The sequence below is a fragment of the Cucumis melo genome, chromosome 10 (assembly GCF_025177605.1).
Source record: "Cucumis melo cultivar AY chromosome 10, USDA_Cmelo_AY_1.0, whole genome shotgun sequence".
In the NCBI taxonomy this organism is placed as follows: domain Eukaryota; kingdom Viridiplantae; phylum Streptophyta; class Magnoliopsida; order Cucurbitales; family Cucurbitaceae; genus Cucumis; species Cucumis melo.
In genome coordinates this window covers 26,754,103-26,771,664 of record NC_066866.1, presented here as the reverse complement: position 1 = coordinate 26,771,664, position 17,562 = coordinate 26,754,103, and the positions used below count along the sequence as shown (strand labels likewise).

Here is a 17,562-nt window from a genome sequence, read left to right as displayed (position 1 = left end):
AAAATCAACAAATACATAACTAGGCACACTTACTCCATTGAAGTTTTGAATCACGATCACCGCCAAGAAGTGCATTCGTAATTAGTCAGCTTATCAAGGACAAATTTAAAGCGTGTGGATTAGCGAAACCATGCCATATAATGAAGAACATACAAGGTGTTAACCTCAATTACGATAAGGTATGGCGGGCTAGAGAGATTGTGTTTGAGTTTGCAAGAGAAACGCCAGAACACTTAATTTAGGATCCCCGAATTGTATTTGAGATTGAATTAGAAGGTTCACAATATTTCAAGTATTCCTTTATGACATTGGGTGCATGTCTGTGAAGGTTTAAGAATTGTCAACCGGTGACAATTCTTGAAGAGAATGAGTCAGTTCAAAGAGTCTATGTTGATTGGGATCATTATAGACACTATAACTATTTTAGAACCTATAATAATCCAAAACAAAACCTAAACTAATTTTAAAATGATCAAAGAATGTTCAAAAGCAATCTGTACATAATAAAAGTTACCTTCACTATTTCAAAATCACTAAAAAATCAATTAAGCTAGAACGTACACTAAAGTTCAGACAAAAAGAGGATAAAAAATGTATCAATTTAACGCACAAAAGGAATGGTTTCGAAGGTGAAAACTGTCTTTCAAAATTTAACGCCAAATGGATTGAATGTGGATAAACTGTCTTTGAAAGTTTAAACGCCAGATGAATTGAATGCGGCTATAAAAGTAAGGCATTGCTTTCACTAAGATTGTCCCTTGTTCTTATGCTTTGGCCAGGGTTTGGAGATGCATCTTCCCCAAATAAGCAACATACTAATGCAGAAAATTCAAATCTGAGAACCAACATCTTGTAACCGGGACCGACATCGACTACCGTATAAATCAAAGTTGATGACCCTCATGTTCATTTAAATGTCAAAGATATCAAAGATCAGACAAAGCTAAGTAGTCAAACTCTAAAGAAGTTGAGTGATTTGAACAAACTGATCTATCTAATACCCCTCTTGGGCTGGAAATATTGTAATGTTTAAATCAAGTCATTCACAACATCAACTCAAGGCCAAACTGAATTTTCTAATAATATCAACTTGAGAAGAGAGGGAAGGGAAAAAAACCATAGTTTAAAATTCCCCGGTAATTGCAAACCAATGTTTTCATCTTTCTCACTCCTCCATAGCATCGCCTTTTTCGATAATCTCCACCTTGTCTTTTAATGGCATAATCTTTGTCAGCAAAACCTCTGTAGTTAAAGAAAGCATGAGTCATTGGTAGAGCAATAGGGGAAGCAGGGGAGGTGGAAACAGAGACATAGCATGAAGGTACGTGAAAGAGTAGAGTAAAAACATGACTCACCCGTTTTCTTGGGGAAGGAATAACCTTTTGAACTAACGTACGTTCGAGGATTCGGCAGGAGGTGATTTCTCAGATAATCCTTTTGGCCCTGCAACAGTCAAAGAAATAAATGTACAATAATCACATACTTCATCGATGCAACTTTTCCCTTATTATCTTTAAAGAAATCAAGACACCTTAAGATTACAAACCTTGGTAATAACACAAACATCAACGTTACTTCCACTCCCCAAATCATTAAATATCCCAGAACATATCGCCTCAGTTACAAGTCGAATCCCTTCATCCCTCTGCAAAAAACCCACCAATCATCATGGCAGATAGAAAAGGAAAGATAATTGCCACAACTAAGATCGACCACAATGTCAAAATTATTCGTGTCTATATAAGAACATGAACTTACGGTCAGGCCTTCTTTGTACTTTGATTCAAATACAGACATTGCAGCTAGAGAGCCCGAACCCATTGTTGCAAATGGCAAGGTATCAGTAGATCCATGAGGATAGATCTGCAAATGAAGTATTGCATTCAAAGATGGCTAGTTATGCAATCTAAAATTGTTTGCTTTCCAAGACAAAACTCACAGTATGTAAATGAGGTCCAGTAACGTCAACCCCACCAAGCACCAAAGCGGCCGAAACATAACCTTGATAACTGGAGAAGACAATGGATGAGAAGAGTTAAATCTCATGCTATGGATGTACGGAAAGAATCCCAATAGATGAAAAGTGCTATACCCAAAAAGGTGTTTCTTGAGAAGAGTCAATGCAGTAACAACCCTTGATTCTCTGCCAGTGTGATAGCGATGCAATTGCAATTGGGAGCTAACCATGTCTTAAAAATGCAAGAATAATAGAAAATTAGTTCTGTTTGAGAAACAACATTGACAAAATTTAACTTGTAGTACCAAGATATTCCCATTTACCAGTTACTGCCTCTGTATCAGCAGCAGTTCCAGCTCCACAACAATATATGTTTGGTGCCATGTAATGAATTTTCTCACAGTTTTTGTCAGCAACAATAGGCCCTTCAGTAGCACGTGTATCAGCCCCAAGAATAACACCATCCTGAAGCAAATCATGAAATATTAAATAAAACATTATTTTGAATTTATAACCGAAGCTTCATTGTATAATTTAACCGGACCAGACTATTCAATCGATGATGTGAATGCTCAAATGATTGGACCACTTGCATAAATGGCATTTAAGTAATAAAATATATAGCACAAGGATAAAATAATTACATATATAGCATAAAAAATAGTAAAAGACTAAAAAACTCACGTGCAGCCACCATTTTGGGAGCTTCTTCTCGAATTTCTCAAATTAAAAGCTATCAGTCTATCACTGATAGATGTTATCCCCAATTGCTACTATCAGTTGCTATCACGGTAGCAGCTAACAATGATAGTTTCTATTCATGATAGACACTAAAGGGCAGACTTGGAATTTTTAAAAAAATTACCAGTTGACTAGTCAACATTTTCTATTTTTGAAAATATTTTATCCTTGTGCTATATTTCTTTTTCTTTTTTTTTTGTTAATATTCTAAATTGTGCTATTTTCCACAATTTTCCTAAATAATTTCTTCAGACAACAGGACCAGAAGATCGCACTCTTAGTACCATGAAGACCTTTCCACCCAAAAAAATAATAACAACAAAAGTTAGATTTGCTAGGATTCGCTATATGCCTAGGCATTAGGAGACATTGGGAGAATGATGAGAAATTTCTCGTGGGAAGGGGTCAATGAGGGAGGAAGGTCTCATTTAGTTAAATGGGAGGTGGTGTTGAAGCTGGTGGGACTAGGAGGACTTGGTATTTGCTTGAGATTAAGTCATGAAGCTCTTCTAGCACAATAGTTGCGGCAGTTTTCATGGAGCACAATGCTTTGTAGTACAGAGTTATTGTGAGTAGGTACAAACCACACCCATCTATCTGAGTGGGTTTCGGTTCGTGGGTCTAAGGACACTAAACTAGTCGAAAATAGAAATCTCTGAGAAGTTGTTACCTCCAGATTTCTTTTCTTTTCTTAGCTGTAACTTGTTTCATCAGGGATGGCTCAAAGTTGTACTTCTGAGAAGATCGATGGGTAGATGATAAGCCCCATTTTGCATTGTTTAGGTGGTTATGCCATCTCGCCAAAAGGAGGTTGCATTTTTTTTTTTTTTAAAGGAATCAAACATGTAGATTTCAAAAAGGACCAAAAGAAACAACCTACGGGCAAGGGGTTGAGAAGACCCCTTCCCAAAGAACTAGTGTAGAAGAGCTTTCCAATTGTTAAAAATCATGGATAGGCTATAGTTAGAAAAGAAATTGGTGTAAAGTGTGCACCACCAAGAGGTTGTGTGTTGAACAACTGTCCAGAAAGAATCATAATGAGCATACTTGTTTCCTATCAAAAAAAGTTGAACAGCCGACCTATAGGAGGTTGCATTGAGAGGGCTTAATTTTTTCCTCCTTATTCAATCTCCTTAAAGGGTGGTTCGTCTTTCCCTCCTTTAAGAATTAAGACTACCAGGTCTCTAGCTAAGGAGACCCCCCAATCCATAAGGGATTTATCTTGCAATTCATTTTTCCACAATTTGCCCACCCCCTCTCCATCCTAAGTTGACTCTGCTTTAACTTGAACTCCCAATGATAGTAACTCCACTCAAGCCGGCTTTGCTTCACAGTTTTATCTTCCAAGAGTTCTCCATTGGATGTGGTATATTTATAATTGAACCTGAACGACTCTACAAGCGCTATGACTTAATTGATTATTGAAATTTCGTCATAAAACAAGCAAAAATGTGCTCGACATAAAAAAATAAAATTTCCAATACACTCCTAAATTACATTTGAAGTTCTTGAATGGAACATTGCTCCTTACAAGGCGTATCAATGTTGATTCACAACCCCATACTTCATTGTAGGTTGATGAATTAATGGAAGCCAAAAAAGGCCAATTCCGCTGAACTGATAGACAGAAAAGTGAACTCAAATTACAAAGAAAGGAACAAGAAATTTTCCAAACATTGCTAATGGTTCCAATTGATGTCTACAAAATTATTGAGTGGAAGAACAAGATTTGGCAATCAAAAGATAGATGGGCCTACGCAACACCCTGAATGCAACTGATTACCTGGAAGATTAAACCCACAATGGTAGTTCCAGTCTTAAGGTAAGAGGGTGATTTAAGACCCTTCTTTGCAAGCATATCATTTCTTCTGCAGAGATCAAAACTAAAGCCACCCTTGGGAGGAACATCAATTGCAGAGGTAGACATAGCTAAATTTGTCAAGTGCACCTGAAAAGTTGAAACAAAATAATTGAGATGGAAAGGGGGGAAAATCAATCCACCCCACAACTTGTAAAAATAATATGAATTCAAGAATCGAACAAAATCATTGTTTCTAAGCACTCGGAACCCGGTACACCCAGAAAGCAAACATTTAGAAGCAATTCACAGTATGAAGTATGAACGTTAAACCTACTGAAGAAAAAGATGAGGGATTGGTGTATTTAAAATTAAAAAATTCAGGTGAGACTCACAAGCAGGGGTGAGCAGATTAAAATGAGATATCAGAAGAAGCGGAAGATTTAGATTTGTAGAAATCCAACCTGAAATGAGGAATATTGATCCAACCAGTCGGGGCAGCGAGACTTCGACTCAGCTTTTCTCGGTCTAAAAAGCAAATAACTTGCACACAAAGAAAATACTTTCTTAAAAATAATAATAATACATAATACACACACATATACGTATGTATGTGTATGTGTATCAAATTTGTCATTTTTTATAGAAATATTTGGATAGTTTTTCTATCATCGGTTGAATAGTTTCTTCTTCTTTTTTTTTAAATTGAAAATTTTGATAAACTATTTACGGCCTATGGATAAAACAAAATTTATTATTTGGTTTTTGTACAGAGTATATATAATTGGTCAAATATTATACTTTTAACCATTTCTTTTTTATTTTTAATAATTGTTTAAGAAGCCCATATTTATTTGTTCATGTATAGACATGAAAGTGGGGGCATCCTATGTAAAAGGTTTACATAAGACAGAACCGTGAAATAATCACTTTTACGTTATAACACCGTTTATTGTTTAAAACTGACTATCTCGATTATTGATGATCAAGGTAACCTAATCTTAATCCTGAGCTAACTGTGAACTTCTGCTCACACGAGATTATCCTTAGATCTGCATATGTGGGGGCAACTCATTAGCGTTGGCTCTTACCTCTACCTCTGCCCATAAAATTAAACAAGAAAGAGTGAGCATATAAAAAAAATATACTCAGTAAGGGACCCACTACTAGTCCCACTAAGTGCTTATTAACTTCCTATTAGAGTTATGTAAAGTGGTACCCTTAAACTGGTACGTTCTCGAACACGTGCAATTTGTGATCCTCTAGAAGCATATCTAGTTTTCGGTGAACCCAAAGGAACACCTAGCACAAAATGGTATTTAGTGTACCCGAATGAAACACTAAGACAATCGAGTTGTGAGTGACTTCGTTGAATCACTCATAATCATGTCTATGTCTATGTCTATGTCATACTGGATTGATGATCCCGTCGGACTACACAATCATAAAAGGTGGTGATCCCGAGGGACACCCATGCGGGTACGACTCTAATAGCTAAAGCTAACAACACAACCTAACAATACCATGTAACATAACATACATCATCATAAACATGGCATAAGTATCGATCATATCATTTTTAATCAAACATTGTCATCAAAGACATAACACAGTCGTCATCATTAAAATTCTGCCATTAATAAACATATTATCAGTCATTGTCATCAATCACCCATATAATGACAATTATTATCAATAGCATCAAGTTATGCATTTTAGCTATCATTAATGCATAACCATGAATACATGCGGCATCTTAAATTTAGTTCAAAGATCTAGTAGTAGAATCTCTTACCTGGAAATTAGCTTAACAAAATTATTCTAATAGTCACGGTCAAGCTTTCGAAACAGCCTAGTCCTAAACACAAGGGAACCCAATAACTAAAATTAAAAAATTTGTTAACAATAACTTAAGGATCAAATTCCAATTATTTCAACTTACCCAAAGTTGAAAATGAATCCAAATTTATCCTTGGTTTAGGAAAATTCTATGGTGCAACTCCCAATTGATCAAAATAGGTGAAAAAAAGTCAAAAATAAACTAGGTGGCTCAAAATGGCTTGGCTGAAGGGAACTGGCTAGGCAACTCGCGGCTCGCGGCTCAGATGGCTCGCGTGCGGCCGAAGGGGAAGAGCAGCTCGGTAGCTGGGAGACACGGCTCGAACAGCTGGGGCACGACTCGAGTTGAGGGCAAACTGACTCGGTCTACACGGATCAACAATCGAACGATGAAGATGGCTCGACGATGGTGGCTACTTGGTAGACGACGCGGCGGAACGATAAACGGTGGACGAAGAAGTGACTCGACAGACGTGGATGACTCAGGTCGGACAAATCGACTAGCTTACAAATGATCGTTGACGGAGCGCGACGGGGAGTATGCAGCAAACAGCTGACACAACTGGGCTTTGAACGACGACTGACTGAGGAGAAGCAGCAGAATGTGATGCATGGACGGCTTGAGACGAGCGGCTCAACTTGCGACGAAAACCACAGTGACGACGGCGATTGGCTGTCGAATGATGAGAAGGTGGCGGCGACAACTAGGGTTCTTGGTGGTGGATTAGGGTTTGTTTAGGGAAGATGATGAATACTGCTCTTCCCAATGAGCCTATTTAATGCCTTAATAATACATTATTATTATTATATTTTATTTTCTCCAAATCGTTTTCCCAAAAAAAAAATCTCCTACTCTCTCTTCCTTAAAATCCACCAGATCTTCTCTCTTTTTTAAAAAAACTCAAATCTCCCTCTCTCTCCAATCAATCACAACACTTTAACTTCTCAAAAAAATATAATATCCTTAAATAATTACATTATCTTTATAATATAATTATTTTATCCTTATTTTAATTAATTATATACCCAAACATATAATTAATTAAAATTCTTTCTAAGAATAACATATACCCTTAAATAATTATATTTTATAATATAATTATTTTAACTTCACAATCAATTAATTATACAATCAAATGTACATTTAATCAAATTTCCACAAATATAACAATTAGATATTTTCCAAAATATCTAATAAGTTTTAATTTCTACCAATCAAATATTTCAACAATTAAAATAACACTCAAAAATTCAAAAATTAAACTTAGGATAATTACAACTAAACTACCTTAAATTTGGGGTGTTACAGGAGTGCAACTACGGGACTTTAGTGAAATGACCTATTAGTTAACGAATGTTGATTAGCTCGGTATAAAAGAGTTTAACCTGTTAATCTTGGATAGTTGAAGCCCATGATCTATAGGTCCATTAGGTTTCCCTGCTAGCTCATCATATGGAATAAACTTAGAACAGTATAATGGAATGAGTCGAATTATTTAAAATATGAGAGAGAAACCAACAAGTATATGTGATATAGTCGTCGATTTTTAGATTACTAATAGAGCTTTATGCTTAAATGAGATTTAAATATTAAAGATATGAAGGTGGATTCATACTCGAAAGCTCAGAAAAGATGGAACTAGTCAAAGTTGTAAAAAGTCAAAATGTTGACCTTTGACTATTGAAAAGTCAAACTTTGACTAGTAATATATTCAAATGTGATTTGAATCTTAAGAAAATAAATGCAGATTCATGCTTGGAATGTCAAAATTAGTCAAGACGGACAAAATTATAAAAAGTCAAAATGTTGACTTTTTAGTTTGAAAAGTCAAAGTTTGACTTTGACCAAATGACAATTTTACCCTTTGACCAAAGTCAATGAGAAAATCCAACATTTTGTTGGATAAACCTACTAACTATAGTGACCTGGGTGTTAAGAAACTATGAAGACATTAAGCCCACTAATGGTTAGTGGGTTATGTGTTGTTGGCCCACTAAATATATGAATAATATTAAAAATTGGATGTAATATAATTGTTATAAATTGAAAATATATTCCTTTCAAAACAAACGAAAATTATTATTTACTAATGTAACAAAAGATCAATTGAAAAACCTAAAAATTCATAATAATAATCATTTCAAAACGACATATATAAAATGAAAATTAGGCATAATATATAACATAAAAACATTATAAACTCACCGGAAAAAACGAAGGAAATGAACGGTAAAAGAAGTAAGATTTGATTGGCAAAAGAAAAACAAAAAATGGACGGTGTAAAGGAGTGGAGCATAAAGATATTGTAGATATATTTGCTAATTAAATTCAACTAATAATTTTCCTAATTGTATCTCATATGTATCATAATACGTAGCATCAATAACAAATGCAATCAAATAAATGAACAAAAAAATTATATAATTAATAGTTCAAATATATCAGTTTTAGTATAATAATAAATGAGTATAATATAATTATGGTAGATAAATATAATGAATTTCGTATAAATCTTTTATTTTTAATTAATAATAAAGTCAAACTCATTCTAAAAGTTGATTAAATCTTATTAATGTAAATAATTGAGAATTTAAGACATTATGAAATAATGTAACAAAATTAGATCATTCTTCTAAATTTCTCGAGAAAAATTAGGCTCATAGCCCAACAACATAAAATTTTACAAAAATAGTAAAATTGATCAATTTAACCGAGCTTAAATGTACGTTGGAACTGAAAAGTGAAAAAGTCCTGATTTTCATGTGAAATTTGATTGTTATGTAAGATTTGATTACCATTTGGTAACTTTTTTTTTTGTTTATTAGTTAATTTATTTCTAATAATCATCAGATTGTCTTCTAATTGTTGTCTTTTGAATTTTTTTGTGAATCAGTTAGTAGTTTGTAATATTGTTGGCACATTATTAGTTGTTTATGATTTTGTCATTTTTCTAAAAGAAGTTATTTTGTCTAACTAATAACCATATGTTTGTCTTCTAATTACCATTCTATTGCCTCTATTCTTCTTTGGTTGGTATCTAATTATTACTACCTTTCCCATATAATTCAAATATTATGCTATAGTCTTGTGTTTTTAGTGTATTGAATTTATGATTATATAATGTGCGATTCACATTTTCAATAACATATTTTTATATAAATTTCAATAACTTTATTAACAATAGAAAGTGATTATTGTTTACAAAACACGAGTTTTAAAACGTAAAACATAACTAGGTCGATCTTTAACAACATATAAGTTTAATGGAATGAAGATTTGAATGAGACAGGTAATGACTGAGCTTTTTTCGTTTTCGGAATTGTTCTATACAAATATTTTGCCACTTTGTTCTATTTGTAAAAAAAAAAACCCTTCATTTTCCCCACCTAATTACCAATATTTATTTTTATTATACTTACTTTTTTCTAGGCAAACATTGTCAAAAGTTGTTGATTGTCTGGTTTGTTTTTTTCGTTTTTGAAAACTTGAATTAATTTGATAAAACTATGAATTATTATTTTTCCTAAGTTTAACACAATTGATTTTTCATATTATGTTTAGGCATTAACCGTTTAACACAGTTTTTCTAAATTTTTGCAAAGAAAATTTTTCTAAGATATTTTTCTAAATTAATTTTTCCTAAGTAATTTTTACTACGTTATTTTTGCAAATATATTTTTTGTAATTTATTTTTCCTAACAAGCCATATTCCTAAGTTATTTTTGCAAAGTATATTTTTTCTAATTTATTTTTCCTAACAAAATTCATTTGATGAAATTTTTTTGTGGCATAATTAAAATTTGTGAAATAATAACTCTTTGAGGAATGAGGAACAGTGATAAAAGGAGAAATGAGGGAGTGAGAAATAGTGTCAGAGAAGAAAATGGAGGAGTGGGGAATAGCGACAGAAGAGAAATAGGGAAATGAGTATAATAGTCATAATTCTAATCCTCGAGTTATAATAACCATTGGGCCAAACATGAAATGGGCTAAAATAGCTCACTCCACTCCTTCGTAATTTGAGGACCAAACAACCCCTTACAAAATATAACAAAATTTCAGATTCTATCAATGATAGACATCGATAGACATTGATATGTTTCTATCAACGACATTGATAGACAATGATAGAAGTCTATTAGTGTCTATCATTAATGGAATTCAAATTTTTGCTATATGTTATAAATATTTTAGTTTATTTTGTTATATTTGAAAATACTCTTTTTATTATTTTATTGTTTTAATATTATAATTTCTAGACTTTCGTTTTCACAACTGTTTTTAATTTATACTATTTAAAAGAGTGCTGTAGGAGAAAACATGCTTTCCTTTTTTGTCCATTTTAATTAATGATCATAGGGTTATATAGGATGTAATTTCACATTTAAATAATTGAAACAAATTGACATTCACGTTAAATGGAGTAAAAGAATTTCTCCCCTTCTTTTAGATTTCCATTTTTAGAAAATAAGAGAAGAAAAAATAATACATTTTTATTATAAATATTCTAAATTAAAGTTAATTATTATTAGATGTCAACCTAGGTTACAAATTCATCCACTAATCTTTCCCATCAATTTTATAACTTTTTTGTCCCTATTTATATATGGTTTTGTAACTATTATTCTCACAGTCCTATAAATAGAGGTTGTAGAGATCATTTGTATACACACCACAATTCATTAGTTCAATTGTCTTCTCTACTTCTCTCTTCTTCTCTTTGGTTGTTTCATTGTTCTTTATTTTATAACAATTTTATTCCTAATATTCTTTAATTCACATTAAAAACAATCAAATTTTATCTCTCATAAAAAAAAATCTAACAAAAATCTAAAAGAATCTTATTTTAGGGATATTGTCAAATGTAGAAAATTAACAAAATATTTACACTTCGTAAAAAAATCTAGTGTAATAAATTTTGTCTTTAGTGATTTCTTTTCCATGGAGTGTAAGTAGTTTTTTTTTTTCACTACTACACAACTGGGTTTACTCGACGCTTTTTACCAATCAAGTGTTTGTTTAGTTGATGTTTTTCAATGCGTCTAGTAATCTAGTGTCAAGAATAAGGGAGATTGACTTGACAGTTTTTAAGCGTCAAGTATAATTATACTTGATAGGTATAAACTGTCAAGTATATAAGATTTCTTAACAACTTTTATGTATCAAGAATCCGGTATCAAGAATAAGAGATTTTTTTTTTACAGTTTTTACGCGTCAAGTGAAATTATACTTGACGGTTATGAATATCAAGTATATAAGGCTTGTTGATATTTTCTACATGTCAAGAATTTGTTTACTCTTGACACGCTTTGCATGTCAAGTTTTTTTTTTCAAATAAAAAATTATGTATTTTAAAATATCCATATAATTTATCCTACACCTGTTTTGAAGTCCAACAACATTAAACTACACATTAATCGAACAATTGAAATCAACTCAAACTTTTCATCAAAGAAATTGCATATATATATCAGTGGACCATATATATATATATAAATTGTTCATTACATACTTAATTACAACATTTACACGTGCAACCCAAACTTCTAAGAATAGCCTAAACACATATAGGTAGTTGTTCACCATGCCAAAACCAAAATTTATAACTTTCATCAATTCCATTGGCATATAAGTGGTCTCTAATAGTAATGCAACTTTGTTTTTCACAATTCCTACATTTTAAATAAGGACAACGAATAGAGACATCGTTTGTATTAGAAAATTCAAAATTGATGAAGTTTTCTACACCCAATTCATAATATTTGGATAACCTACTCTTGTGAATCCATGATCTATCTATAAGTGTAAATCTTAAGATAATTTATTGAGTAATGGTTATCGATTTCAATTATAATATGAAAAAAAATACCAAGATACATAAAAATAAAATTATTTATTTTTAATTGTGAAAGTTTAAGTCCTAAATTGTTAGGAAAAGATTATATTTGTAAATCTAAGCGATACAAAAAGAATTTCATTTCCAAAGAACTTATGGTAAAATGTCACGGCTACATTTGATTTTTATAATTTGGTTGTTATAAATGTTAGAAAGCGTCCTACGAATGTGAAAAATATGAGGTGTGTGTAGTATCATAATAATTCATTATTACAGAAAAAATATTTTGAGTAAAATTATATATATATATATATATATATATATATATATATATATATATATATATATATATATATATATATATATATATATATATATATATATATATATATATATATATATATATATATAATATGTGGTCTTTTCAAAACTATAACAAAGCGGCAAAGTATTTAGACTATATAGACTAATCCCGAAAACGGAAAAAGCCTAGAGCCCACCGTGTAAAATACAAAAAATATCCCGTCAACCACGCCATCAACAACATGCACATAGTATATTTGCTACACGATCATTTAAATTTGTCTATTGTTTGGTGCAAGATTGTTTAGATATGACTACAATTTATTTTTTCAATTCTATCGTTTAATTTTATCACATGAATGTTTAGATTTGGGTCCCAAATCTAAACGATTTTTTTTTTCTTTCAAAATTTGATTACATGGTCGTTTAGGTTTGGCTAAACGAGTTTTTTAAATTCTTTTGCTACACGATCGTTTATTTTTGGCTAAATGGTTTTTTTAATTATTTTGGTACACGATCGTTTAGATTTGTCTACTCTATGATTTATTTTTTTTACACGTTTACATTTGGCTACTCTAATCTAAATGATTTTTTTCAAGATTCTTTATACACGATCTTTTAGATTTGGTTACCCAAATTTAAATGACGTAAAAAAAGAATCAGAAAAGAAGAAAGATAATAAAAAGAAATCGTAGCGAAAAAAAAAAAGAAAAGAAAAAGAAGAAAGACGATGAAAAGTAGTAGTAGCAGAAAAAAGAAGAGGAAAAGAAGAAAGACGATGAATCGCAGCGAGAAGGAAGATGATGAAAGAATCGCAGCGAGAAAAAAAAGAAAGGCGAAAGAGCAAACCTAAAATATTTTAAAAATGACTACTTTCATGAGCTTTGTTACACGGACCGTAAATAATTTGGTGTTTTGTTACATTTATGAAAATTTATCATATAAAATATTATTCAACCTTTTCTGGTTTTCTTGAAAGTAACTTTATTATTTTAAAGCTCTTGACATTTTATAAAATACTTCAAAACTATCATAGAAATATGAATTTTTTAAAATTTTGTATGAACATTAAAATCTAAAATAGTCTAGCAATGATTGAGAACAATCAACCAATCCACACAATGAGAGTTTAAAAAAATAACAGCTAATAGAAGACTATAATAACTTGAATATCACTGAAAAAAATCACAGTCTAAAAAAGATTTCTAAACCAGATTTGTTGACCAAGATTTCTAAAAGATATCTACTATATCCATGTAGCTTCCACAAGATTTTTTGACCAAAAAATTTAGGGAAAGCATCCTTGTAAGGTGCACCTATGTATTCATTTATTGATAAAACCAAACCAATTTGAATTAGACAAAATAGAAGACTAAAACTTGAATAAGAAAATCAACCATACCTCAGTAGTGGCTTGTGCTTGAATGTCTGTCGCGGTGCCTGTGTGTGAAGGCTTCGCGTGGGTCTGGTCGTCCACTTCAAAGAAGAATCAGGTCGATTCGAAAGGTGACTAAAGTGAGGCTTCGTGTCAATGAGTGGACTGGAGCAGAGTGTGGGACAATTTGACGGTTAGAGCAGAGTGAGCATGAGATGGTGATTGCCCTCAACCGTGGCCGAGCCTGTGGAGGAAACAACCTGACGATTGGAGCGACGTACGAATGAAACAATTAGAGTGGCACACAAATGAAACGATTGGAGTGGCGCACGGATGGAAGATTGGAGCAGACGAGTGATTGGAGAAAATTGGGGAAGAAGGGAGAATATTTGGGGGGGGGGGGAGTTAGAGTTCTTTTTAGAAATCGGAGAAAAAAAGGAAATTTGGGAAAATTAAAAGAGGAAAAATTTTATTTTTTAGAAATGGTGAAAATATATATTATTTTACATTAAAAAATGTCAAGTAATTAAAATTAATCTTAATTTTAATCTGTCAAGTATTTAAAATAAAAATAAAAGATTATGCATTTTTTCCACTCTTTGTTATTCTTGACGTTTTTCATGTTACTTGACCGTTTTTATTAGAATTGTCAGGTTTATTAATTCTACAGGCGTCAAGTATTGCCAATTTTCTAGTAGTGTTTTGAAATTTTTTTTTATCTAATTTGAATTCACATTAAATATATATATATAAAAAGAAAATTCCAAAATAAAAAGAAAATCTTATATTCAAGTGAAATGCATAAAAAAAAATTCAACAATAATCTACCATTCATGTTTTTAAGATCATAATAATTTCCAAAAAATAAAATCTGAGGACATGTTCGAGACTAAGAGTGGAGTGGAGTGTGTTATAATAGTCTACCTCTTGTTTGGGACAATGTTTAGTTTTAGTTGGAAATTAGTAATAGAATTTAAAATAACCAACTTACTAATTGCAACCTTGTTTGAAGGGTTGGAAAGTTGATTGACCAACTTTCACACACCACTTTCGATGATCATCGTTGACCAATCTCTAATCGCCACCTTTGGTAACTCCACTTACAACCTTTTGATGATCAACTTCAGCGACCGCCACCAACCAACCAACCTCTAGTCACCACCGATCAACCTTGAAATTTTTTAATAAAAACGTTTTTAGCATATATAAAACTTAGGTAAACAAATACATTTTTTCAAAAAGGTTTTAAAACACATTTGTGCATTTTAAGAAGTTTTTATAAAAAAATATTTAAATAAAAATGAATTTTTGAAAAACGAATTTCTCTGTAATTCTAAGTCGGCTCTTAGCTAAATTATAATAGTATATCTTAAAATACACTCTCACTCTTATTTATTTATTTCTTTTCGAGGATTTTTTTAATTATTATTAGAAAACTTATTATAGATAATAAAAAATGAAACTATTTACGAAATATATATAAAAAAAAAATTTAGATTCTTTCTTTGTTATATATAAAAATGTCTGATTTATATATTGCTAGTTTGCCGTTTTGTAATATTTTGAAAATATTTATAAAAGATTTTGCTATTTAAAATAATTAGGAAATTAGAATGTTAGGAAATAGTTTGGGCCGACCCGGATTTCATAGCCCAAACACTGAGCATCAAAAGGGCTGTGTTCTTAATCTGGACGGGGGGAGTTAGCGTTTGTGTGTGCGTTCTTCACCATCCTCTGATTCTCCTTCTAAAAACTTTTCCAATTTTGCGCTTTTTTTCCCCTTCTCCTCCTCCTCTGTTCATCCAATTCTACCAAAATAATGCAAGGAGGAGAAGATGTTAGCATTGAAGAGTTGGCTAATAATCTGTCTACCTACAAAGACCAGCTTCACCAGGTGTTCCTCTTCTCCATTTCTTTCTTCCTAATAATCCCCTTCATTTTTTTTTTGTTGAAAATGATTTTGTTTCACTTACTGGGGCTCTCTTTTTTTTAGACTTATTCTAAACAAAATTTGATTTTTATGATCTTTTAAACCTTTTCCGCTGTCATTCTTGACTTCTTCGTAGTACTTTGTATCTGAATTAGGGGTTTGCTTACCGCCTTGGACTGTTGCAGCGAACCCGAAGGGGATGGAAACTGTATTCTGGATAATTGCATCAAGCCTAGAAATTTTGAACTTAATCCACATAAATTAGTGTCAAGATTCTTTTAGGACTTTTCAGTTTTTTATCTGTTGTCCTGATTCTTTATTATACAACCTTTTATTACTTAAGATACTAAAAATCTTGAGCAGGGTTTAAAAGCATCTGAATGGTTTTTATATTTGTATGTGGATTTTTTAATTATCAATCAGTCACTTCCTCCACCTAATTACATGAATTCTTGGCTTCCTCACTTTGTTTCATTTTGTATGTATGTTTTCTTTTCTATTGGGTAAAATAACTTTTTTCTATTCTGATCCAGGTCAGACAGCTGTTAGATGATGATCCTGGCAACTCTGAATACATTGATATGGAAAAAGAGCTTGAAGAGGTAGTTTGTTTTTTTTTTCCTCCTAGTATGTCTATCCTTCATTGTGAACTCGTCATATGTGTATATATGGTTTAGCACTCCTCATATTCCCGCCGAATGTATTTTTAGGTTCAGCTTCTGCTGTAACACTAACGATCAGAGAACGCTCAGAACTATTATTTTTATTATGTGGGTTTCCAGACATATTTGCTTTATTTTGTTTGTTTGTCTTCCTTTTTCATTTTAAAGGAAACATGTTGTTGAAATAAGAAAGAGTTATGGCCCCTGTGGAGATTGTCATTTTCATTTTTGGGAGGAAAAGGTGAGGGGGTTGTGTCTTTCATTTGTGTGCTCCAGAGCTTTAATCTCTGGTCATAAGTGATCATTATTGGATATGTGTAAAAAATTTGAAACTTCATCAAGATGCACATCACTTCTACCTTGGTTCCCTTGCAGGTGTGCTAATATTCGTGATGGCCAGTCTGCTCTTCCCCTGACCTCCTTTCAGATGCTGATCCTGAGATTTAAGTTCTTGTGTTTTTTTCTTTTTTTTTTTTTGGGGATAAATACCTGCTCTTTATGAAATCTACGGTTGGAGATATATTTTTACTGAAACATTGGACTTGGGCTAAAGTTGCAGTAATGCAGGTTATCGCTTTGACGGAAGAACTTCTTTCAACAGCAAAGCAAAATGAGGTTTCTGGATCAAATGTAGAAACGGGTGATGACAGTGCATCAATTGGTTTCCAGCAGCCTAAAGAAAATGAAATGGTAAGTTCACATTTGTCCTCATTTGCGCATGCTTTTTTCTGCTGGAAGCACCATAATGTTATAGATGGTTATAGCCTTAGATTTAAAGCGCACTGCTTGGATCTTAGTGTTGTTCGTTGTGTATGTTAGAACTGTTTTGTGTACGTGCTCACATGTGCAACTGCAAACACATTTGTGTCTGTCTGTGCTTTGAAGGATTAATATCTTTGCATTATATGGGAGCATCCTCCATAAGCATTAACTCACATGTGGTTTATTCTGATGTGCTAATTTAATAATACTCTGCGGTGCATGTGTTTGGGCTGGTATTCAATTATTTTCCTCTATGTAAGCTTCTACTTCAAAAGTGATTTATATTTTTGATTTCAACCATTACTAACAATTCGAGAATCAATTCTCCATCCGCCCTAATATGGGAAGTGCCGTTTCT

At 32.2% G+C, this 17,562-nt stretch overlaps 3 protein-coding genes across 7 annotated transcripts in view; 1 reads left to right on the top strand and 2 right to left on the bottom strand.

Moving 5' to 3' along the window:
• The window catches only part of LOC127143782 (proteasome subunit beta type-7-A), a 31,134-nt gene extending 26,069 nt beyond the window's left edge, over positions 1–5,065 (bottom strand). Inside the window, exon 1 of one of the 2 annotated variants that reach the window (XM_051090781.1) lies at positions 4,961–5,065. The gene's annotated coding sequence lies outside the window, so the exon portion shown is untranslated. Of the gene's footprint in view, positions 1–4,891; positions 4,911–4,960 lie in introns of those variants that run through there. The other variant, XM_051090782.1, reaches the window with a different exon arrangement.
• Positions 1–17,562, top strand: part of LOC103499374 (uncharacterized) — a 69,517-nt gene that overhangs the window by 30,222 nt on the left and 21,733 nt on the right. Inside the window, exons 2-4 of one of the 3 annotated variants that reach the window (XM_051090778.1) lie at positions 15,597–15,744; positions 16,314–16,382; positions 17,010–17,132. In XM_051090778.1, coding sequence (XP_050946735.1) covers positions 15,670–15,744; positions 16,314–16,382; positions 17,010–17,132 — 267 coding nt within the window. In that variant the 5' untranslated portion in view covers positions 15,597–15,669. Of the gene's footprint in view, positions 1–15,479; positions 15,745–16,313; positions 16,383–16,817; positions 17,133–17,562 lie in introns of those variants that run through there. The other 2 variants (XM_008462371.3, XM_008462369.3) reach the window with 2 other exon arrangements.
• Positions 881–5,074, bottom strand: LOC103503130 (proteasome subunit beta type-7-A). 2 transcript variants are annotated; one of them, XM_008467288.3, is made up of 9 exons: positions 4,961–5,074; positions 4,482–4,646; positions 2,281–2,422; positions 2,093–2,189; positions 1,940–2,009; positions 1,759–1,863; positions 1,547–1,645; positions 1,356–1,443; positions 881–1,242 (listed from the first exon to the last, which is right to left on the bottom strand). In XM_008467288.3, the coding sequence occupies exons 2-9, from the start codon at positions 4,623–4,625 to the stop codon at positions 1,166–1,168; spliced, it is 822 nt and encodes a 273-aa protein (XP_008465510.1). In that variant the 5' UTR covers positions 4,626–4,646; positions 4,961–5,074; the 3' UTR covers positions 881–1,165. The 2 variants fall into 2 exon arrangements, with proteins under 2 accessions (XP_008465510.1, XP_008465511.1); XM_008467289.3 differs by having other exon boundaries at positions 4,892–5,037.